Source organism: Chlamydomonas reinhardtii, chromosome 3 (assembly GCF_000002595.2).
Source record: "Chlamydomonas reinhardtii strain CC-503 cw92 mt+ chromosome 3, whole genome shotgun sequence".
Classification (NCBI taxonomy): Eukaryota; Viridiplantae; Chlorophyta; class Chlorophyceae; order Chlamydomonadales; family Chlamydomonadaceae; genus Chlamydomonas; species Chlamydomonas reinhardtii.
The window spans coordinates 6,582,799-6,604,245 of NC_057006.1; the positions used below are offsets into that span (position 1 = coordinate 6,582,799).

At 61.7% G+C, this 21,447-nt stretch overlaps 6 protein-coding genes across 7 annotated transcripts; 5 read left to right on the top strand and 1 right to left on the bottom strand.

Moving 5' to 3' along the window:
* Positions 1-110: 110 nt before the first annotated feature.
* On the top strand, positions 111-2,801 carry CHLRE_03g196150v5 (uncharacterized protein). Its single transcript, XM_043061250.1, has 4 exons — positions 111-511; positions 613-1,146; positions 1,364-1,501; positions 1,829-2,801. The coding sequence occupies exons 2-4, from the start codon at positions 850-852 to the stop codon at positions 2,042-2,044; spliced, it is 651 nt and encodes a 216-aa protein (XP_042926379.1). The 5' UTR covers positions 111-511; positions 613-849; the 3' UTR covers positions 2,045-2,801.
* Positions 2,802-2,930: 129 nt separating this feature from the next.
* On the top strand, positions 2,931-5,628 carry CHLRE_03g196200v5 (uncharacterized protein). Of its 2 annotated transcripts, XM_043061251.1 has the most exons (8): positions 2,931-3,062; positions 3,144-3,288; positions 3,432-3,541; positions 3,754-3,866; positions 4,068-4,230; positions 4,431-4,472; positions 4,596-4,691; positions 4,881-5,628. In XM_043061251.1, exons 1-8 carry the CDS (start codon positions 3,024-3,026, stop codon positions 5,058-5,060), a joined length of 888 nt encoding a protein of 295 aa, XP_042926381.1. In that variant the 5' UTR covers positions 2,931-3,023; the 3' UTR covers positions 5,061-5,628. The 2 variants fall into 2 exon arrangements, with proteins under 2 accessions (XP_042926381.1, XP_042926380.1); XM_043061252.1 differs by lacking the exon at positions 3,144-3,288.
* Positions 5,629-5,680: 52 nt separating this feature from the next.
* Positions 5,681-9,949, top strand: CHLRE_03g196250v5 (uncharacterized protein). The gene is made up of 5 exons (XM_001693079.3): positions 5,681-5,904; positions 6,109-7,100; positions 7,308-7,864; positions 8,214-8,361; positions 8,626-9,949. The coding sequence occupies exons 1-5, from the start codon at positions 5,814-5,816 to the stop codon at positions 8,686-8,688; spliced, it is 1,851 nt and encodes a 616-aa protein (XP_001693131.2). The 5' UTR covers positions 5,681-5,813; the 3' UTR covers positions 8,689-9,949.
* Positions 9,950-10,120: 171 nt separating this feature from the next.
* Positions 10,121-13,612, top strand: CHLRE_03g196300v5 (uncharacterized protein). The gene is made up of 8 exons (XM_043061253.1): positions 10,121-10,276; positions 10,389-10,416; positions 10,487-10,572; positions 10,902-11,039; positions 11,277-11,451; positions 11,623-12,050; positions 12,317-12,555; positions 12,721-13,612. The coding sequence occupies exons 2-8, from the start codon at positions 10,395-10,397 to the stop codon at positions 13,181-13,183; spliced, it is 1,551 nt and encodes a 516-aa protein (XP_042926382.1). The 5' UTR covers positions 10,121-10,276; positions 10,389-10,394; the 3' UTR covers positions 13,184-13,612.
* A 502-nt stretch (positions 13,613-14,114) lies between these two features.
* Positions 14,115-16,222, top strand: CHLRE_03g196350v5 (uncharacterized protein). The gene is made up of 5 exons (XM_001693081.2): positions 14,115-14,430; positions 14,545-14,634; positions 14,753-14,860; positions 15,160-15,270; positions 15,456-16,222. The coding sequence occupies exons 1-5, from the start codon at positions 14,332-14,334 to the stop codon at positions 15,618-15,620; spliced, it is 573 nt and encodes a 190-aa protein (XP_001693133.1). The 5' UTR covers positions 14,115-14,331; the 3' UTR covers positions 15,621-16,222.
* Positions 16,223-16,227: 5 nt separating this feature from the next.
* Positions 16,228-21,420, bottom strand: CHLRE_03g196400v5 (uncharacterized protein). Its single transcript, XM_043061254.1, has 11 exons — positions 21,056-21,420; positions 20,615-20,750; positions 20,099-20,281; positions 19,586-19,770; positions 19,367-19,410; positions 19,127-19,226; positions 18,930-18,986; positions 18,606-18,739; positions 17,184-18,429; positions 16,751-17,011; positions 16,228-16,619 (listed from the first exon to the last, which is right to left on the bottom strand). Exons 1-11 carry the CDS (start codon positions 21,194-21,196, stop codon positions 16,554-16,556), a joined length of 2,553 nt encoding a protein of 850 aa, XP_042926383.1. The 5' UTR covers positions 21,197-21,420; the 3' UTR covers positions 16,228-16,553.
* Between the last annotated feature and the right edge of the window lie 27 nt (positions 21,421-21,447).

A 21,447-nucleotide genomic window follows, 5' to 3' on the forward strand; every position in this document is an offset into this window, starting at 1 on the left:
TGTTACATGCTGTCAAGTACTTTATGATACAGGGATTTGCAAAGTGATTGGCGGGTGCGGAGGGCCGAATTGCACACAACTTCGCCGGAAACTTTGCACAAGTCCAATTGCGCACAACCGATTGTGCACGATTGCTTCGCTCCCACCCCAGACACAGTAGGCGTACATTACAGTACAGTACAAGTGCAAGTTTGATCCATTTACCCAGTCCAAGTCAACCATGCCGGCCCTGCCTGGGTGGCTGAAGGTTGACGTTTGAGGTTTGGGCTTGTGCAAAGTTTGGGCTTGTGCAAAGTTTTCGGATGACTCGGCGCGCGATGTGACCCGAATTGTGCACAAGCCCCGGCCGAAACGCGCACCAAAAACACGCCAATCACTTTGCAAATCCCCGTAGTCATCAATCATGGTGTTAACGTCATCAACGCCTTGGCAACTTGCACGCATAGTTTCAAGAGGATGCACGTCAGCGTCCAGTGGCGCGTGTGTGTCTGCATTAATGCAACACGCCAATGTGAGTTGCTAGATCACTGGTAATGGTATGGGCTTTGGCAATTGCATTTGGGTTTTCGACACTTGATTGTTTTGAGCCGCTGCGACGCGCTTCTCCCACAGGCTTTCAGCACAGAAGCTGCAGCACGGAGCTCGGAATCTGCTTCCACCTCTGGCCGGGACAGCGCAAAGCCAGCGGATGGGAAAGGGACCGCCAAGGGCAAGGGTGCCGGTGCTGGCGGGGCATCCGCTCCAGCCCCCAGCGCAGCAGCCGCGGCGGCCGCGGCAGCGGCCGCCTCCAGCTATCTCCAACCCAGTCGGCTTGGCCTATACACGCGGACCATCCTGCAGCGTGAGCTGATGCTCAAGCTGCAACCACGCTCGTGGGATGCGCTGCCACGGCTCACTGCCATCGAGGTGTCCATCCCCGCAATTGAGACGCAGCTCGAACGCGATGTGGTGGACAAGAGCGAGCTGCTGCTTTACGCGTTGGCTCTGGAGGTGCTGGCGGGCAAGCCGGCGGGCTTCACGGCGCCCGCCAACAAGGCGTTGGGCACGCGGGCCACAGGGGTGGCGGTGCGGCTTGACGCGGTGACGGAGCCGGAGGCCGCCCACCTGTTCATGGAGAAGCTGGTACACGTGCTGCTGCCGAACCAGGTGGGCGTGGAAGGAACCGGGTGGAGGGACGGGGGATGGGCCGTGGGGCTCGGGCGCAGGGAGAGTGGGGAGGGAGGGGGAGCGGCACAGACGCGGACGGGCAAGCGCCAAGCGATAGGGGCCTGGCCGCGCACGCGGCGGGCGGCGGCAAGGCGTAACGGACCGTAGAGCGCATCGGTTAGCAAAGTCGTTCAAGCTGTGTGCACTGGCACCTCAGGTGGGCTTCGAAGGAGTGCCGCCACCCATGCTGGTGCCGCCGCCTCGGCGCAGCAAGGCAGCGGAGGCGGCTCAGGCGCGGAAGGCGGCTCTGGACCACCGCAAGGCGCCAGCGAAGGCGCACTTCACAGAGATCAAGGTAAACCCAGTCCGTTTCATCGGGGATGTGTGTGTCGGGAGGAGTGATCGTAAGTTGTCTGATATTGAAGGTGCTGATGTGGGTCGGGGGCCGCATGGCGGTTGGTATGCTGCACTGCTGCACCGTATCTGGGTCAGAGCCGGCGCTTTGCACGTCAAGCAGCCCTAGCCACGCCTTGTACGATAACTGGCTTTGGCTTCATCCTCGATGATATGGGTTCTGGGGCCTGCAGCTTTCCCATTCATACGGCACTCCGCAGCTTGGCCCCATTACCACTGACCTCCTTCCGATGCCCATAACCGTGCCTCCCCGTGCGCTGCCGTTCAGGTGGGCAACCTGCTCACGTACCCGGACTTCGAACAAAACTTCTCGCTTTTCGAGCCGCTGCGAGGCATGCGCGTGCGGCTGGTGATGGAGGGTGCCTCCGCCGCCGACTGCGCTGCGTTGTTGGGCGGCATGTCGCTGCCGGTACTGAGCGGCGCTGCGGCAGAGGCAGCGCTCGCGGAAATCACGGCGGAGGTGGCGCGGCGAGCGCGCGGTTGAGAGGCAGCAGGTTGAGGGTGCGGGGCGTTCGAGAAAGGGCAGCGGTGGCTGTTACGGGACGCGGCTGGTGCCTGTACAAACCGACCCCAGCTATGTCAAGGAGATGAGGTGATTCCGAAATCTTCGGCCTCAGACCTGCTTTAGTACGGGTACTAACACAATTATTGACATAATAAGGGTACGGCTTAGGCTTGAGGGGCTTCTTGCCCTTTTGCGCGTCCGACGCGCAAAAGGGCAAGAAGCACACCGACGAGACCAAGGCCAAGATATTGAAGAAGCGCAAGGGTCACGAGCACACCGACGAGGCCAAGGCCAAGATGTCGGCGGCCAAGGAGCGTCGCGTCTAGGCGCTGCATGGGAGAGCAGTGACGGGCGGGGGGCCCAGGGGGGGAGCTGTGCTTGATAGGTGCGGGGTTCAGGTTGAGGGTTTCAAATGCAGGTGGAGGCTCGGGCCTGGTAGGTGCAGGGTTTAGGCTCGGGCTTGGCAGGTGCCGGATTCAGAGTTTCGGGCGCTGGAGGTGCATGGTCGGGCTTGGTAGGTGTGGCTTCGGGGAGCCCACGGCTGGTGTGTGGCCGGAAGCAGTATCCCGAGCCTACCACATCCAAGAAACTGACTGGTTGCAGCTGAATGACCCGCGAGCGGACTGGGTGGCTTGCTGGGTGGCGTGAAAGCTGGCGCGCAGGGCACAACGACTGTATTACTGACGGGCTTAGAAATGGAGCGCTTTGCACCAGCTATATGTAATCTATGACTGGCATGGGGGACTTGTCTGGACTTATCGACTGAACTGTGGGAGGGCTGCATGGGCCAGCAGCGTGCCTAGCAGCCCCATGTCTGCATCGTGGCTTTTAAATACAGCATGTAGTATGCTTATGCTTTGTACTATATCTACATGCGACCAGAAAACACGCGAGCGTTGAGAAGCAACCATCGGCACCACATCGCCGGACTTGCACTGCAACCAACGCCACATCGCTCATGCATAATTCGGTGTATAGAAGCCCGCGCCATGCACAGGTGAGCGCACTTGGCCGGCCCTGTGCGCTGCGGGTACCTGCGTATTGGGCCCGGCCACACCCTCACCCTCGGCGCGCCCAGCCACTCGCCGCGCTCCCGGAAATCAGCCCCGCAGCTGCAGCCGCAGCTTTCGTGCTCGGTCTGCCAGCTTCAGTCCTCATCGATGAAGCTATTGACAGCGCCTCACCGCGTGTAAAATCCATTGCGAACGAAACTAGCGCTAATGGTGGGTTGCTGCTGCGGTTCCACCCGGGCAGTGTTGTGGTCATGAATTTGCATTAAGGTACGGTAAGTGTCGTATACTGGTAGATCCAGTGCTACGTACAGCATACTGCATGCACTCCTGACTGCCGCGCCTCTTGTACGCAGGCGTCCGCATGTTTGTGGCGCGCCCTCCGGTGCCAGCTGGTGGCGGCGGGCCCACGAAGCGCCCTGCGGTCATCCTGATCCACCAGATCCTGGGACTGCAGCGGCGAGAGGTAAGACCCGCGACTGAAACGGAGGGTCACGCCCGCGTGCGTGACACCCTGGGTACATTTCGCCAATTACCGTATGGCACCACGGTAAGTAGGACCCCACCAGACAACGGCGGCCTTGGGCCCCAGGACGGGGCCTCTCCTAAGGGTCCTCATGCAGCTAGCATAGGGCTGACGTTGGGTCGAAGTGCAAGACGTCCGCCTGATACCCACAGGCTGATCTGGCCGCTGCGCTGGCAGCTCAGGAGGGAGTGGTGGCGGTGGCTCCGGACTGCTTCCAGGGCCAGTCCACGCTCTGGCCCTTCCGAGCCATCACCCTGGGCTTCAAGTGAGTAGACTCCCTCACGCAGGATTGTGGGCGCTGCTACCGCCGCTTTCTGTTGTAGGTTCAGGGATTCGGCGCAGGGACCGTACGTATGGTGCAGCGGAAAGCGCCAAGCGGGGGTTCTCCGCGTATGAAGCCTGCCGGACGGATGCCCCTGATCACCACAACCGTGAAGACCCCTGCGCACTTGCCCCCTGACTGCAGATACGCACTGCGCGATGGCGCCAGCTGGGGAGTGGAGTCGGTGCACGAGGCGGTGCGCTGGCTGCAGGCTCAGCCGGACGTGGACTCGGATCGCATCATCGTGGCGGGCTTCTGCTATGGTGGCGGCGCGGCGGTGCGCTACGCAGCAGCCTACCCAGGCGAGGTTAGCGCAGCGCGCGACGGTCGCTCCGCGACCCCGGCCTTGTGGTACCCTTACCTGGAGCTGTCGCTTCGTGACTGCGTCAGATGAGGGAGCCGAGCCCCGTGGGCTCGCACTAGATGGAATTGGAGTTGACCATGTGCCGGAGGCTCCCCATGACACTCCCGGTACACTCACTCCCCAGCACTCTTCCCCCCAAATAGGCGGCAGGGGTGGCAATCTTTTACGGACGCCCGCTTTTGGAGGTGCGGACCGCATGGGGCCTGACCTGAACACTACGGTATATGGCTGTCCTGTTCCCCCCTGGCTTGTGCCGGAGAGGTGTGCTGCTTACCTGTCACCCCATAACGCTTCCGGCTCCCGCACAGGCGAGTGAGGTGGCCAAGCTGGGCCGTACGCCAGTCCTGGGACTGTATGGCACTCGGGACACGCAGTTCCCGGCCGCTATGCTCGACAAATTCCAGGTGGGGACCCTACCATGCTGTGCCATGAGGCTATGCCCACGGGCTATGCCGGACCTACCTGAACACACCGAATACTTCGCAACCAGCTTGCCCGACTCTATGAAATTGGCTATTCGCGTTGATCGCCGACGTTCTACATTTCTACCCCGCTGTTCGATCTCTGCCTGTTGCCATACGTCTGCCCTGCAGGCGGACCTCAACGCTGCGGGTGTGCCGAACAGGCTGGAGCGGTTCGAGGGCGAGGGGCACGCCTTCATCAAGGAGGCGAAATCGGTGGAGGTGGGCGGTGCCGCCGGCCGTGCCTGGAGCCTCTTCTGCGCTTTCGTCCAAGATGTGGCCGCCGGTAGACCGGTGTCCGGACCCAAGTGACCGGCAAGGGTTTGGCTGATGACCCGTGTGCATACGGACAGCCGGACGAAGGCCGTGGACTGAAGATGTTTGCGGGGGGCGGCAGCGAGAGGCATTTGTATGTGTGATTTCCAGCACTGTGATGCGAAGGGCTTGCCGTTTGGTGGTCGGGTCCTGCATTACCGTACTTTGCAGAGCCGCAGCACGTGTTAGTCAGGAGGTCGAATGTCCGGACAGCCGGACACGCTTCGGTTGGGTGGCAAACGTCTCACAGTATGCTGACGGCTATTGAAGTTACGGTACACGATTGCATAATGACGCACTCGCAGGTGCTGCGTGCGCGCTCTGAGCCAGGCGCCGCAGATGTCACGCGGCGAGTTATCGGCTGCAGCACCAAGCGGTTAACGCTGACGTAACTATTCGCCCGTCCATTGCTTGACACGCTTAAGGACTGCCGAGCAGATTTCGCATAAGGTTTGATGCTTTCTATCGGGCTCTAGAGCCCTGGGGCTGGGGACTCGAGGGCAAGTGCATCAGGACCCGGTGACAGCGCACCCGCCGGTTGATGATGAAACACGACAACCCCATAATACACGTTCATATTGTCAACTTATACAAATGCAGTAGTTTCTAGCGCGCAAATACGCGTTACCGCTCGAGCTGAACGCTGTTTCCTTTGTTGCGGCTTGTTGCGCTCGCTCTATTGTTGTTCCGATGGCGAGTCTATAACATTTGCACTCTGGGCTTTGCTATACAAGCCCAGAGTAAATGAAAATGCGCGCCGAGCTCTTGGTTTTCTTGCTGGTGCTGGCAGCAAGCGAGCTTGCCGCCGCTGGCGCTGGTTCATTGGCGTCGGGCTCTGATGGTAAGCTTTCCGCACTCTTATGCATCGTTTCGCGCACAGTAGGAGATTTGCGAGTCATGCGAGTCGTAAAGTTTGCCGATTGAGCAGGTTTGCCGGCGCAGACTATAAGCAAGCACTTTTTGTCAGACGCATTGCTCGGCATATCCCGCGATCATCATCACCACCGGCGCTACCAAATCCACTGACAAATCTTCTGCTGTGCAGGAGCCTGGCGCAAGCTCCACCTGGGCAACCGTGCCGCTATGGAAACAAGCCGCAGTAACAAAGCAGCTTCTGCACAGGGCGAGCGACAGCCCGCCTTCCAGGGTGCGAAGAGAGGAGTAGGGAGCCGTGGCGTGCGGCCGACCGGCAAGGCAGCCGCAACCGGAGGTGGCACCAGCAAAGCCGCGACGCGCGTCATCTTAGCGGAGCGACAGACGCTTTCCATATCCATCGATCCGGAGCCTGGCACAGCTGCCACTATCGCACCGACGCCCGCCGCCGCCGAGGCTGGTAGATCGCAGCTTCCCGCCTCTGCGCCCACCAGCGCGGGCCCCCTTCCCCGCTCGTCTGCACCCCAGCCCGCAGACCCCGCGCAATCTTCGCCCCAGTCTTCCCCACCGCCTTCCCCGCTACCACAGCCCTCGCCACCGCAGTTCATCCTCGCGGATGACGGCTACTACTTTTTCGAGGGCACGGGGCCGGCAGTCCTCACGCCAGCGAAGCGGCCCGCGTCGAGGCCCCCGCCGAAACCACCTACAGCCAAAAAGCCAGTTGTCCGGAAGTCGCCGGCCGCCAAGAAATCACCCAAGCCCCTTGTGATGCCGTCCCTCAGCCCCAGCCCTGGTGGTGGTCCCGGTGCCTCTGGGAAGCTCCCCAACCCCGTGCTTCCGCCCAATCCGCCCGACTTCAGCTCCGGCCCAACAGTTGCCACCCCCAGCACCGTGCCAGGGACGGACCCTATTCCCGTTCCCAGCCCCAGTCCAGTGGCTGATGGTCAGACGGATGACCGGCAGGCGGAACTCCCAGCACTTCCACAGCCGCTGGCGTCACCGCGGCCGCCGCCTCCGGCGCCCCCGCCGCCGCTGGTGCCGCCGCCGGGAACCACTTCAGGTGCCTGGCCGCTGCCCTTGCCAGTGCCACTGCCTGCTCAGTGGGACTCGCGGGACAAGCGCTTGACTGCAGGCGTCAACGTTGTCAGCCGCGTGCGGTTCCAGGTGCGCGGGTGGGCATCTGCAATCTTGCGTTACATGTCTGATGAGGGTCCATAATGTAGTGCTTGGCGGCCTAGGCCGCAACGGCCGCTGACTTGGTGCGTGCAGTCCTTCGGCATCCCCAAGCCTTTCTCTTTCGGTTGAATGGGCCTTGTCACTGACTGGCAGTGCTAAAACCTGTCTACCCATGTCCGCTATTCCCCTCCGCAGGCCTCCTGCAACGCTTGCGTGGCTTTCACAGTCATCGCTGCCGCTGAGTCCGCCTACGCCCTGGGCGCACGCCGTGCCGCCACGTACCTGGACTTCTCAGAGCAGGCGCTGTTCTTCTGCAATAACGACATCGCCGCCCGCCCGCCCGACTGCAACGCGGGCTGGGTGCTGCCGGACGCGCTGCATGTACTGAGCCAGCGGGGCGTACGGCAGGAGCGGTGTTACGTGTACGACGTGACACGTGGTGCCGCCGTGTGTGGCCCGGCAGGGGCGGAGGAGCGTGACACCCTGCCAGGTGGCGAGGACGCCAACAGCAGCAGTGGCACCAGCAGTGGCACCAGCGGCAGTGGCGACAGTGGCAGCAGCAGTGGCGCTGGCAGCAGTACGGCGGCCGGCGCGGCGGCGCCGTCTGTTTGCGATTCGGTGCCTGGTCGATGGGAGGTGGTGGCGCGGGAGTGGTACGGCGTGGAGTCGGCCAACGCCACGGCGGCCAAGGAGATGGTGGCGGGCACCGGCAGTGCCATGACGTGCTTCAAGCTGTATGCAGACATGTACAGGTGTGTGTAGAAACATACAGGGCGTTTCGTTAATGTGTGTATGTGAATGTGTGGGTGCAGATGTGTGGCGTGTGCGTTCATTGGGTGTGTGGCGCTATGAGGATACAACTATTGTCAGCGTCCTACCTCCGCATGGGTTTTTTCCTCGTAAGCACGCTTGTCTTGCCCCCAGTCGTACGCGTACCGTACCTGAAATCGTTCACGGTACGCCTGTGAAGGCCACCTCCGAAGCGAAGGCCGTTCACTATTTCAGCTCGTAACGTGATCGCACTCCTTACAGTCGTGCATCTGCATCTCTCGCGCTCTCAACCTCACTCACGCTCCCGTGCTTTCATGTGCTCCCCCACAGCCACCCAGGCGGCGTGTACCGCTGGGATGGCGAGTCGGCGTGGCTGGGCTGGCACTGCGCGCAGCTGGTGGGCTGGAGCGACGACGGCGGCTGGTGGCTGTTCAAGAGCTCCTGGGGCACTGAGGTGGCGGACAAGGGCTTCTTCAAGGTGGGCGTGGGTTTGGGGAACAGCAGGCAGTGGCCGCAGCTGCCATCGGGTCGGCTTGATGGCAGGCGGCGCAGCAGCTGGAGTGGCCTGGCTTTTGGCAGGCGGTGGCTGCCGCGGTGTCCGCCGTTTTGCTGCCCGCTCTGCTCTTCAGTGCGTGCATCAAACGTGCATCAACCCGTACTTCGTATGTCTGGTGGCCCACATGGCCTGGCCTGCCCATGTGTCTGAAGACTCTCAACCGCGTCCTCGTGTGGCCCTCCGCAGGTGGCGTACGGCGAGGCTGAGGTGCTGGCATGGGGCGTCTACGGCCTCATCTGGCGGCCGTGAGAGGCGGGACCCAGGAGCAAAGTGCCGGGTCGTAAATTCCTACAGCTGCAGCTCTCCATCGCTTCAGGCCGGCTACTTTACCCCGTGGACACCACCCGCTGACCAATGGGAGCATTGCAGGGCAAATGTTCTTGCACAGCTGTTACGAACCACATGTATGTTGCGTGTGAGGTGGCATATAGCCGCCATGTGTATGATTATGACCCTGTCTGCATACGCAGTAAAAGGACGAACGACGAATGCCATACCTTTTAGAACAGCTGTCTTGTCCCACGTTTTCATTGACCTCGAAGGCCATCGCATTACAGGCACCATGTCAGGGGGAAGTGGCAAGCAAGCACTCCGCCTGCATGGCCCTTGCGAAGGCCAAGAATCCCCATACAAAATCAGCAGCAGATAGCAGGAGTAGCACGGTAGCAATGGTAGCATGGAGAGTATTGTTCAAGAAGCCGTTGGCATTCCCCTGACATTCTAGACGTGCGCCTGAGGGGACCTATTTTGCTTTTTGTGGTCATCAAGTGCATGGCCCGCTTCAGGCCATGGGACTAGGAGTCGAGACGTTCTGTAGGTGAGCGGACTGTACGGATGAAAGTTGCGGGATGTGTGTTTTACCGCGGCATGATTTGGGGGTCGGTCTTTCTCGAAACTCGGGCGCCTTCTTCTCTCTTCGTAGCCAGGCATGTACGGATTGGGCAGATAGAGTGTGGCAGCCGGGGCGCGGCTAGATATTGCGATCTAGGCTTACTGCTTGCGTTCGAAGGGCTTTATGGAGCATGTATCCGCGTTTGTGAGAACTTCCTGTGGGTGTCCAGACAATGTTAAGAGGCTAGTTTGTCGTATCAAGTGGACCTATGGGCGTATTCCTTGAGAGGCGTGCGCTCTGCCGTATTCCCGTCCATTGATTTGTCTGTTCTGTTGGGTGCGGCGGGAGGCGTGCACCCGTGCGTATCTCTGCTGAGGGGCTGCACCTGGGTTCTTTAGCGTTCTTCGGCGTGAAGTTTTATTATGACGTTGCCTCATTTCGGGCGTATACTGTTCTAGTAGATTTCTTTACTGGGAGCACGGATGGGAGCACGTATGAAGACATGGTGATGCAGGCGATGGCGGAGATTGCGGTATCGACCGTCGCGACCTTTCTGCTCCGCGCGCGCCCGAGGCCCGTGGCCGAGAGTCACGGGGGTACGTGTAGCGGTTGGCAGACTGCATGGACCCAGCTCGAGGCATCAATGTACGCAAATTGCGCTTGTAACGATGCAATACAATATTTGACTATGTTGCGGTGCTCGGCAGGGCAGAAAGGTCGTTTCGGGCGCGAAACCCTCGGCCGTGAAGGTCACGGCGTAGGTGGTATCACGGGCCCCGGCATTCAATCATCGCGCGCATCATTATTCACAGTACGCAGCTGCTCCTGGTCTTTATTCTTGCTGAACTAGTGCCTACCGGTATAGTCATAGTTATACTAGCGCATCAGCACCAAATGCAAGTGTCCCCCGCTGCAAGTTTGCATGGCCTGGACTCCGGAACACAAAGCCTCCGGCCGCGCATTGGCGCCAACAGGATCCGCGCTCGTGTTGTTTCACTGCAGCACGTGAGCAGCTGCGCATAGTATGGCAAGGTCAAGGGAACGGGCAACGGTAGCCAGGCGCTGTTGCAATCGTGCCCCTTGCACTTGCTCAGTAGTGATGTACCCGCTCTCGCAGATCGGAATGCTAACCAGCTTTCAGGCCGGTGGGAGGGTCACAGCAGGCGCGGCAGCTGCACGGCAGCGGCTCTCCCCGTCGCTGCCACTTCGTGGCAGGATCAGGCTCGCTTGCGTGCCAAGCCCCTCGCCGCCTGCCGTCGCCGCCCCAGACTGCAGCGGTCCTGCACCAGCAGTACTGCAGGGTGAGTTGGATGCTGGCAGGCATGTCAGCCAATAAACATTGGCCTGGCAAGCTTGAGTACCGCCGCAAGTGGAATCTGTTGGAATGACGAATGGTCCATTATTGGTCTGCATTCCGACTAGCTGTGGCACCGCGTGCATTTGTTTTTGCGCGCCGTTCCACTTAAGGCCTGACGCATTGGTGTGGTCTGCATTCAGTCATCCAGTCTGCCTTACCACATGACCCGCCCGCCTGGATGGCCCCTTCCAAACGCTGTCTATTCCTGTAGCAGCCCTCGTGGCGCGGGCGCCTTTGCCTCAGCCCTGGCAACCGCCGCCGCCCGCGCTGCAGTCTGCGCAGCTGGCGCTGCCCCCCACCGTGAACTGGCACCTGGAGCCACGCTGCAACTACCACTGCAAGTTCTGCTTCGCCACCTTCTCCGACATCCCCAGCAGCGAGGTGGTGAAGGACGCCGACCTGCTGCTTGCGGTGAGCACTGCCGTACTCGGCCGGCACAGCAGCTGTGCATGTACAGCTGTTGCTGAGGTGCTTGCGGTGTGCATGGCTTCATCGAGAGCATGTAAGCGTGAAGCGTGCCACCAGCGGAAACACCGTGCGGAAACACTGAGAGCTGCTGATCCACGCCTCCAGCATCCCCCCTTTCTGACACCCAGACAACCGCGCTAGCGTGAGCTCGCCCCAATACACTCCGCTGCTGGCGTGCAGGTGCCGCCGCTGCTAGCGGCCGCGGGTGTAAGCAAGATCACCTTTGTGGGCGGCGAGCCGCTGCTGCACCCGCTGCTACCGGAGCTGCTTGCCGCCGCCAAGGGCGCGGGGCTGGTGACCAGCCTGGTATCCAACGGCAGCCTGCTGACTGAGGACTGGCTGCGGCGCATGCAGGGTGAGGGGGGCATGAGGTGGTGAAGGGGGGAGGTGGCGGATATATCCGCCCGTTCAGGGGCCCATAATGTCCGCCGAAACTTGGCCTTTGCTGCACTCTTCATCCTGTGACATAAGCCCGCGAGCAACTCTCCTACCTCTGTCAGAGTCTGCTGCCCTCGCCCGTGCCCAGGCCACCTGGACTGGATTGCCTTCTCAGTGGACGCCTCCGATGACGCCCTGCATGCCGCCCTGGGCCGCGGCACCACTCGAGAGACCGGCGTCACCATGCCCCGACACAGCAGCAGCAGCAGCAGCAGCACCAAAAACAGCAGCCATCGCAAGCCGAGCGGAGATGGCAGCAGCCGTGGCGGCGCCACGGGCAGTGGAACTGCCACCAGTCCCGCCGTCGGACGCGGAGGCGGAGGTGGTGACGTTGGCGGAGGCGTGGGTACTCGTGGCGGCCACCTGGCGCGTGTGGAGCGACTGTGGGGTGTGGCTCAGGGCCTTGGCTACCGCCTCAAGCTGAACACGGTGGTGACTGCGCCCTGCCTGGGCGACGTGGGCGGCATGGTGGAGCTGGTGGGCCGGCTGCGGCCGGAGCGGTGGAAGGTGTTCCAGGTGGGTGGGGGGACTGGGACTGGCAGGTTGCGCTGGTCGAGCAAGGCGTGTGTGTCTCTTTGTGCTCGTGTGTGTTTAATGTGTACGATGAGAGCACAAGGCCAGAAAGCACGCAGGACAGTACAGATGGCAGATTGTGCGTGAAATACGCCCCAGTAGGTGCACATCTCCTCCCAATCACGTAGGTACAACCGCAGACCTCTCACCCCCGCCCGACGTGCATCACACGTACCGTACACGTCCGGTGCCCCCACACCTTCTCACAGGTGCTGCCCATCACGGGCCAGACCCAGCCGGAGCACATCGCGCCGCTGCTCACCACCGAAGCCCAGTTCGCGGACTGGGTGGCGGCAGCGTCTGTCGTACAGGAATTGTACGGTGTGCCGCTGGTTCCGGAATCCAACTCCCACATGCACGGGAGCTACGCGATGCTGGACGCACGTGGGCGGTTCTACCAGGACGTGAACGGAGAGGGCTATGAGTATGGGCCCAGCATCTTTGACTGGTGAGTCCCGCGCGGAGGTGGGAGTGGGTGTGGGAGGGGCTGTCGGAGAGCGGACGCAGGGGCAGGGTAACAAGAGCTAGACATCCGCGCCGTCATATCGTGCCCCTGCCTGTACTGTGCTGAGAGAGACCCATATTGTGTGTCGCCGTACCCTACACATGACAGTTGGCAGGGGCGCCTGCTGGAATCCCTGGCCCTGGACTCGCACGCGCACCCGCACCAGCCGCGACTGGCGGCGGCGCCGTCTCACGACGCGGCCGTGGGCACCAGTGCTGATGACGTGCACGCCGCGGCCATGGCTGTGCTCATGGCACGGCCCACTTCAAGCCCAGCGGCGGTGGGCAGCGGCGGCGTAGCCAGGGGCGCCGCTGCTGGTGATGGTGATGGCGATGGTGGCAACAGCAACGGCGCCGGCCCGAATGCGCGCACACAGATGCAGATGGAGGCGGGGCGTGAGGCGGTAATGGATGCCTGGGGCGCAGTGGCGGGACCGGCGTTCCGAGCCGAAGCCTTCGCGACGCGCGGTGGCGTGTATGAGTGGGGGCAGGGCGGGGAGGCGCTGGAGGAGCAGCAGCGTGCCTGGGGTGAGGCGGCCAGCAGCAGCGGTGGGGCGGAGTCGGACATCTGAAGCCGGGTCCGACACATGTTTCAATGTACCGTATGCGCAGACTTCCTCTTCACGCATCCACCGCAAATGCCCGCAGTCTTTGCACCGCCGACTTGGTGTATTAGCTTTCTGAGGAGTGCGTGGTCACATTTCTCTACTACTCACATGCGTCCGATGTTGGCAGGGTGAGACACAATGCTTAGGGAGTTGATGAGCCGTGCCAGCACCCGAGTTCCCAAGCACTAGACACTTGTTGTGTGACATGCGCTTTCCTTAATGATGCATCGCGGGGAGAGGTGCAGGGGAAGGTTTCTGAGGCAGTGGACGTGTCCGCACCCCACGCTCACAAGGCTGGTGGATACGAGTACTCAGAACGCGGGGTCCTGTTGTGTTTGTGGTGCTGGGATAGAATGCATAGCCAAAACGTGATCGCTGGCAAACTATAGGGGGGAGCGGGCTACGGGCCGGGGCTGGGGCACATGTCAGACGACGCACGCCAGGACCCCAGTACCAGCCCCTCTTACGGCCCTCAGCTGCCAATCCCACACCTTATGTGGCTATCCTATTCTCAATGGCTTCCATTGCTGGTTCGACTGTTGTTACTGCCATAACTGCTGCTGAAACACCAGCCACTGCAGCTTGGGGCGTGCGATGGGACAGTGTTAAGGCAGGTTGGTGGAGTCCCGTGCAGCTTTCACTGTCTCAGGCTCTCAGCCGGGTGGTTGGTGGCTCTGGCGGCTGAGTCGCTAGCGGGAGGGTTTGGATGCGCAGCGTTACGTGATGTCACTAAATTTCATAATCCTTCGCTGTTCCCCGCGGGTTGCACGTTTATATACACTCACAAGAGCTCCTGCACCAGTGTCCCGGGGGCGAGAGGCCCATTGAGCTGGGGTAAGCCGCCATGCGGATACCCCGCAACTAGCAGGCCGCTTTCGTCGGGTGCAAAGCTGATGGCTACACCAGGAAACGGTCGATACTTTATGAACTTCTGGATGTCTTGTAACCGTGCCTGCGACTGAGCCAATTTAAATAAGCCAATATTGAGCTGTTCGCCGAGGACCCATATCATTTAGTAGAATCTGTTTGATAGAATGCAAATGCAATCTAGAAGTGTTGTGATTGGCGTTGCCTCACGAGGGCCAACTCGGACGCCGCTTGCAAGCAATCGAATGTTGTCTGTGCGGGTGTCCGCCGGCTTTGGCTTTGGGAAGAAAGGGGAGGCGAACAAATCAAAGGACTGCCCGTGCGGCTCGGGCTCGGAGTACAAGGTGAGACCTGCCTGGTGCCCCCAAGACCCAACGTCATAGTGGGGGTTTGTGCGCGTTCGATACCCTCCTGCGCCTGACGCCCGGCCGCCCGTGGTGTGGCCCCCACCCAACTAGGCGTGCTGCGAGCGCTACCACAAGAGCCTAACGATACAAGCCCCAACAGCGGAGGCGGTCCTCCGAGCGCGGTTCGCCGCGTACGCCAAGGTGCGTGCTTCAGTATACGGTAGGGGATACCGACCCCTTGTTCATGAGCGCCGCTCTACGATTGGCTGTTGGCGCGCATCTCACGCCCTGGGAGTATACTTGCTGCTCTGACCTGCAGAAAGAGTGGAAGTATGTGGTGCGGTCGACGCACCCCGACAACCCCAACCATAAGGGAACCGTGTCAGCGGACGGCAAGGTCCGCACCACCTTTGAGGAGGACGTCAAGGTGCGTCCGAACGTGGCGTGACGTATAGTGGCAGACCCCTTGTAACTCAAGGGGTCCGTCTGGAAGATGCGGTATGCAAGGCGGCTTGTATAGCTGGCAGAGTGCGGTAGGATGACCTTTTGCAGTTGATGAGCCTTGTGCAATGGCAAGACTCCGCTCCACCAGTCTCTCCCTTGAAAGTGGGGAGGCCTGGGCGGTGCATTGGCATAGCGCAAATTGCGTTTGAGTGGATAATTCACCCCTGCCCGACTACATTCCCTGTCTGAGTAACATCCATCAACTCATGCATGCATGCGCAGGTGACCATGTACAATTTCGAGTTTGTGAAGCTGTCGGTGCTGGGCCAGGAGCCCGGCACCAAAGAGAATGAAGTGGTCCTGGACTTCCAAATAGACATCAAACAGAAGCTGGTGAGGCGGCGCTGGGGCCTGGGGCCAGGGGCCACGAAACGAGCCCCTGGATGGACGGGATTGGAATGGGACGCTTTGGCGTAGGTCGATGACGTAGATGCAGTCCGGTCACACGTCCTTGCGTCGGACCCTGCATGTATTTCACACTCTTTAGCAACCGCGCGTACACGCCCGATGGCCCACAGGACGACAAGGCGCGCAAGCTGGACAAGCCCATCCCGCGCAGCATCCGCGAGAAGGCGCTGTTCGTGCGCAGCGGTGACGGCGCCTGGGAGTTCCTGCGCGCCATGGACAGCAACTGGGACCGCGACAAGCTGGAGTACCGCGAGCCTGCAGCCGCCGCGCACTGATCGATGGGCCGCCAGATGGCCAGATGTCAGGAGTCGGGTGTCGGGTGTCAGGTACAAGGCTGTAAGCGTGCAAGGTGCTAGCTGCAGGTTTGGTTGGGCCGAGTGTTGGAGGCAAGGTTTGTCCGGACCTCATGGAGGCGGAGACAGGGCTTGCATCTTCGGGGAGCGGCAAGAAACAGGCCCCGATGCAGGCCCTCGGGCGAGAAAGATTGGGCATTTCTGGGGGAGTCCTGAGCAGTCCCGAGTAATCTGCAAGGGCTTTGTGAGTTTTGGATTATCACATCGTACAGACATACACCTTTACTTGGCTGGGTGCACGCTTAGGTGAGGTGTGGCTGGCGGCGTGGCAAGCGCTGAGGGTATGATGAATGCAGGACTCAGATGCCTGCATGCCTGCATCTCGACTCTCGAGTCTGCCAGTACTTGTGCTGTTTGAGTTTATCTCGAAATTGAACGCCACCGGCTCATCGCTGGACTCGCTGCCACGCTTTCAGCAAAATGGCCCGGTTCCTGATGCCAATTGGCTGTGCATCCCCGGGAGGTGCTCCGTGAGGCCGTGACCTGTCATGCCGCGCGCAGCAGTGTCGCGTTGTAGCGTGGTACGGCTCCATTCATGCCGTTACACCTCCCTTCTGCTTGCGCGCTTGCGGCCTCACCCAAAGCTTCACTCTGTCGCCTCATCACAGCCGCCACCCGCAGCCAGCCCCTCACGGTGGAGCCAACGGCATCAAACCCATCGCGCTGTCTGACCGCCTCGGCAAACGCCTGTCCTACTCCGGCTATGGAGCACGCCACCCCGCCACCCGACCACACTAAATAGTGGAACCCGAAACGCGCCATCATTTTCTAAATAGCAGGAAGGCACTCCGTGCCCCACCTCATGCAGCCGTGCAACCCAACATGCAGGATGCAGCCAAGCGCACATGACGCTGGTTACAGCGTGTCCATAGGCACGGTGGTGTTGACTGGCGGCGCCGGCGGTGCCTCTCCATTTACGGCCTGTCGGAGTACAGCGCAACACAGCCAGCGGGACCAAGCCAGTTAAGGCAATTAAGTCATCACGGAATACCTCCGAACTGACAGGTGCTGCCGCCGTGCTGAGTTCCTGCCACCCGGGATGAGCCACGCACCTTGCTGCCAGTCTTCGTCACACGCGCTGGGCCCCGCTTCAGCTGCGACGCGGAGGACGGGCCCGCCGCCGCCTGCTGCGTCAGCAGTGTCCTGACCGCGCCGCCTGGGGCATCCGCAGCTGCGGCCTCGGCACCTGGCACGGCCACCCCGCTGACAGTGGGCGCCGGGGTCGCCGCGGGCGCGACCCCGGGCATGCCCGGCACCGCCGCTGGCGTGGCGTGCGCCGCCGCCGGAACTGCCGGTGCCGCTCCTCCTGGAGCCTGTACGTGGAGGGTTTGGGAATACCGTGCATGCACACCAGCCGTAAACTTCTGCGCCATGCGAACTAGAAGGAACAATCACCCGGCATGCACGGTCGCAACCGGAAAAACATAGGGCCAGCCCACAAGCAGATAGACCTTCATCAGCCCCAACGCGGCTGCTGCTGCTTACCACTTGCTTCGGCGCAACACCCGGGCCGCCTGGAGACGGCGACCGGGAAGCAGCCACGGCGTTTGCCGCCGCCGAAGTCGCCCCTGCCACGGCGGCCGGTGTACCCGCTACCGAGGAGGGGGCCCCAGGCGCCTTTGGCACCTTGCGCGCCTGGCCCGCACCGCCACTTACCGCCGGCACGGGCGTTGCTGCTAGGGACCCGGACGGTCCTGCGCCTGGCAAGCTGGCTCCCCCCGGCGTTGCCGCAACCACCGCAGCGGGTGGCGCTGCCCCCGTGCCGCCAGGTGGTACGTGTGGTAACGTGCCCGCAGGCGCGCCGGGCGCGGGCATGTGCGGTAATGTCCCTGCTGGCGCGCCTTGCAAGGGTGCACCAGGCGGCGGCGGGGGCCGGTGTGGCAGTGCCCCTGAAGGGCCTGTGGCGGCAACTGGCGGCGACGCCGCCGCCACTGCTGCGGAGGTCGGTGGCTGGGGCAGAGAGGCGAGGGCCGGCAGCGGTACGGGAGGAGCCGCCGCTGCGGCTGCAGCCCCCGTGACGCCGCTGGTCCCGAGCATGCCGCCCGCCGCCTGCTGAGTGAGCGCGGCGCAGGTCTGGCGCAGCGCCAGCGCATTGTTGCGGTCGGCATTGAGTCGGCGCTCCCGCAGCGCCTTGAGCGCCGCCTTGTCCACCACGCCTTCCGGTAGCAGCTCCAGGTCAAGCACTGCCGCCCAGGGCAGGCTGGGCTGCTGTGAGCTGAGCAGCAGCGGGTGTCGCGCCGGCGTGAACACGTGCGTCGGCCCGCCGCAGCTGCCCACACCGTTGGCAAGGGCTCCCGCCGCCGTAGCCGCGGGGTCCAGCGGCGGGTGCGGCTCCAGCGTGAGGGGGTCGCAGCGCGTGAGCATGGTGCGGCCGCAGCGCCCCACACGCGCGCGCACGCAGCGCGGGTCCAACCCCGGCGCCAGCGCCACCATGGGCGGCTTGGGGGCCGGCACGTCGGGCGCGAACGCGGCGATGCCAAAGGTGCCCGGCCCGGGCGGCGGCGTAGGCGCTGACACGCCCGCCAGCTTAACCGGGTCTGGGCTGAACAAGATGAGCATTTCGTCGTCCGCGGGCAGCGGCGGCGGTGGCAGGCGCGCTATCCCCTCACCGTTCACGAGGCCCTCATTCTCCTGCCGCCGGCGCTTGCGCGCCAGCGCGCGGCGCAGCGGTGTGTCGTAGCTGGTGGTGGAGGCGCTGAGCGAGGCGGAGTTGTCCAGGTAGGCACGCAGCCTGCGAGAGGGAGGTGAAAATACGATAGTGTCATAAGAGCTTAATACAGGCACATTGCGGCTCTGTCTGCACTATCTTTGCAGCGTTGACTCCTAATACCTTGCGCTGTACCACCTTCCGATTTGTTCTGCCCTGGTCCCAATGGACCCCAGCATACAGCACCAGCGCGAACGCACCTGGCCTCGCCGTGCCGCGTGCGACTGGTGGTGGCTGCCAGCTGCGCCGCCGCCTCCGCCTCAATGGCGGGGTGTTGCGCTGGCGGCAGATGGTGCCGCGCGATTTGGTAGCGCTGCATGTCCAGATCCAGGCGCTGTGGGGAGTCAGGCAGGAAGAGGAGGGGGACGAGTCGAACACAGTTTCACAGCGGGGAAAGATAAGGATGACATGACAAGTTGCAAGTCACAGAGGTTAATGGCGGCCATACGGTACACCATGTGGCCCTGCAAAGGCATGACAAGGCAGCTCCAAACCGCAACCGCACACATGCCACTTGCACGCACCAGCATGTCCCGCTTGCGCGTCTCGCGGAACAGCACCAGCTCCGTCAGCTCCAAAGACTGCGCGCGAGCAGTAAGGAGTTGTCAGTGGCATACGGTATAGCTACCAGTTTCATGAACCAGTTCCCAGTAAGGCCCCTCGCGTAAGGCTCGCGTTACAACATTTCGTGCAGAACTAGCAGGAACTCGCACGTCCCTACCTTGAGCATGCTTTCCCGAATCTGCCGAAGCTTGTCCAAGCAGTCCTGCGTGTTCTCACGGCGCCGGCGCGTCTGCGGCCTGTTCACGCGCTCCCGTGGCCTGCCAGCAGCATATCCAACCAGGGAAGGTGGAGAAAGGTGAGCAACAGACGTGTAGGGCACGCAAAAAGGTAAAAGGCGGACACCGACTGCACGGCGGTTGGAAGCCCCAGCGCGCCTAAGGCTTGCCCGTCAACGCACCTGAACACGTTGTACGGGTTTGTGTCGCTGGGATTGGTTGGCGCCTGCACAACACAAAACCGTTGGCACTCGTGTTAAGCTGCACCCCACGGCAGAGAGAAGGCATTCGGCCTTCACACAGCTGGGCGTTCAACGCCACACATGCCCCGAGCCATGCCCAGCACCTACCCTCCCCCGGGCCGTACCCCGCAATCCTTACACACCCGAGCCCAGCCCCACCTGCAGCCTCCGCATGAAGGGCTTGCCCCAGCGCTCCCGCTTGTTCTTCCAGTACTCGTACACAGCCACCAGGATGGGCTCCCGCGCTGTGGCGTACTTGCGCAGCACCGACAGCGCCTCCTCGCGGCTCATGTTATGCGTCGCCGCCACCGCAGCCGGCAGCACGCGGTAATCAGGCGCATAGCCTGTGGTGAATGTAATTCCGGATGCAGGTCGCATGCGTGCGTTGCTCAGGCAGCCTGCTAACAGAGATATCTGTTCATGACCGGGCGAGCAACCCCACGGCTTCTTGGCCTCTTTCTTTATGGCACGACCGACACGGTGCTATCGTGTATGATTCCTGGATACTGTGGTCCTCGTGGTCTGGAAACTGCGCTAATCCCCTTTCGGGGCCGGGGTCAGGTTCTGGGTCTCGGCTGGGTGTCAAGGATTCCACCATACCCACACCCAACCACCCACACCCATCCATACCATACACATAGATGCACACGCGCACCCAAAGCATCAACGCACCCGGCTCGTTCATGATGCGCTGGTTGGCGTCCGCGTTGGACGTCTCCAGGCGCCACAGCATCTGCTCAAACTTCTCCTCCGATAGCCGGTTCGCGGCGCCGGCATTGTACGCCTCCAGCCAGTCCTCATCCTCGTTGTCCAGGTCATACTCAACATAATCCTCCTTTGCGAGGCCGACGCCGCCTGTTAAGGAGGTTCAATGAGCATGAGAACTACCAGTCAGGGGAAAGCAATGTGCACGGCCAGCGACGGGGTAGTTGCTGGTTGGCACCGCGTTGGTACTACAGCTGCGACAGGAAGCGCGAGCAGTGAGGCCTCGCGGAGGAGACGCATCTATGAATTGGCCCTAGTTGCTGCTTTCCTTAGGGTGATGCCAGTCACCATGTACCGTACTGATCAGCAGCAAGATCGGTCATGCGGGCCTGGGTAATTAAGCATGTCTGCTGCGTCCTCCGCTGCCTATGCCCCATTCCATGCCCTCCCCGCCCGCCACGTCTGAACATTAGCTTTCCTTACCTTTTGAGCGGATGTAGGTCTCCGGTATCCGGAAGACAGGCAGGTACTCGCGTGTGTACCCAGGGATAAAGCCGACCTCCGGCACGGGGATTTCCTTCACCTCCTTTTTCTTCTTCTGGTGCGTCGTGGGCGGCGCCTTTAAGTGCGTGCAAGCAGAGCAGAAGGTATGCCATGACAGCATGGCCTCAGCGGGGACTGGGTGGCGGGGAAAGGAGGCCCGCACGGGTGCGGGCGCGACCGCACACACGCGGGACATGTCACAGACAGGTGCACAGCCGACATGATGGCGCCAACTTGACGGGTGTCGTGCTTAGTTAGTCAGGCATGTGCGCTATGTAGGCCGTATTATTTTGGCCCTTGTGACATGCTCAGGTGGCCCGCTTTCGCGCCAGTTGGCTGCGTCAAAGCGCGGGTCGATCGTTCCCCGAGCCCTTGACTGACCTGCTCAGAGGGTGCCGCTCCTTGCGCTTGATTAACTTCCTCTGAATTGTCGAGCTCAGCCACATCCCGGACAATGTTCAGCTGTCTGCCGATGTCGACGGGGCGAGGTCTGAAACTTGTCCTCAGGCTCCTGTCCCCCATGGCTCCTCTTCTAGCCTAACCGTCTCTATTGCCTGTTCTATAGAGGCCCCATGCTGCGCTTCTAGGGCGCAAAATCCGCGTCTTGCGGGCTGACGTCTGGGCCTGGCAAGCGACGGCGACGTTAACAAAGCTTTGTCGAATTGGTCATTATCCCATAGAACTTGTGTATTAAAGAAAATTTTTGTCAGCACGAATCGCTGGACCTGACCGGGAAATTTCTTGCCCGGCCTCGCTCAGTTCGGTGGGGAAAT

Coding starts and splice junctions, on each gene's coding strand:
- CHLRE_03g196200v5 (XM_043061251.1), top strand. CDS start 3,024: ATGCATAATTCGGTGTATAGAAGCCCGCGCCATGCACAG. Junction 3,289..3,431: donor GAACGAAACTAGCGCTAATG/GTGGGTTGCTGC, acceptor TCTTGTACGCAG/GCGTCCGCATGTTTGTGGCG. Junction 4,473..4,595: donor ACGGACGCCCGCTTTTGGAG/GTGCGGACCGCA, acceptor GCTCCCGCACAG/GCGAGTGAGGTGGCCAAGCT.
- CHLRE_03g196250v5 (XM_001693079.3), top strand. CDS start 5,814: ATGCGCGCCGAGCTCTTGGTTTTCTTGCTGGTGCTGGCAGCAAGCGAG. Junction 7,101..7,307: donor TCAGCCGCGTGCGGTTCCAG/GTGCGCGGGTGG, acceptor TCCCCTCCGCAG/GCCTCCTGCAACGCTTGCGT. Junction 8,362..8,625: donor CGGACAAGGGCTTCTTCAAG/GTGGGCGTGGGT, acceptor GGCCCTCCGCAG/GTGGCGTACGGCGAGGCTGA.
- CHLRE_03g196300v5 (XM_043061253.1), top strand. CDS start 10,395: ATGCTAACCAGCTTTCAGGCCG. Junction 11,452..11,622: donor CTGGCTGCGGCGCATGCAGG/GTGAGGGGGGCA, acceptor GCCCGTGCCCAG/GCCACCTGGACTGGATTGCC. Junction 12,556..12,720: donor GGGCCCAGCATCTTTGACTG/GTGAGTCCCGCG, acceptor TACACATGACAG/TTGGCAGGGGCGCCTGCTGG.
- CHLRE_03g196350v5 (XM_001693081.2), top strand. CDS start 14,332: ATGTTGTCTGTGCGGGTGTCCGCCGGCTTTGGCTTTGGGAAGAAAGGG. Junction 14,431..14,544: donor GCTCGGGCTCGGAGTACAAG/GTGAGACCTGCC, acceptor CCACCCAACTAG/GCGTGCTGCGAGCGCTACCA. Junction 15,271..15,455: donor TAGACATCAAACAGAAGCTG/GTGAGGCGGCGC, acceptor GATGGCCCACAG/GACGACAAGGCGCGCAAGCT.
- CHLRE_03g196400v5 (XM_043061254.1), bottom strand. CDS start 21,196: ATGGGGGACAGGAGCCTGAGGACAAGTTTCAGACCTCGCCCCGTCGAC. Junction 18,987..19,126: donor TTCGGGAAAGCATGCTCAAG/GTAGGGACGTGC, acceptor GCTCGCGCGCAG/TCTTTGGAGCTGACGGAGCT. Junction 17,012..17,183: donor GTGTTGCGCCGAAGCAAGTG/GTAAGCAGCAGC, acceptor CTCCACGTACAG/GCTCCAGGAGGAGCGGCACC.
- CHLRE_03g196150v5 (XM_043061250.1), top strand. CDS start 850: ATGCTCAAGCTGCAACCACGCTCGTGGGATGCGCTGCCACGGCTCACT. Junction 1,147..1,363: donor ACGTGCTGCTGCCGAACCAG/GTGGGCGTGGAA, acceptor CTGGCACCTCAG/GTGGGCTTCGAAGGAGTGCC. Junction 1,502..1,828: donor CGCACTTCACAGAGATCAAG/GTAAACCCAGTC, acceptor GCTGCCGTTCAG/GTGGGCAACCTGCTCACGTA.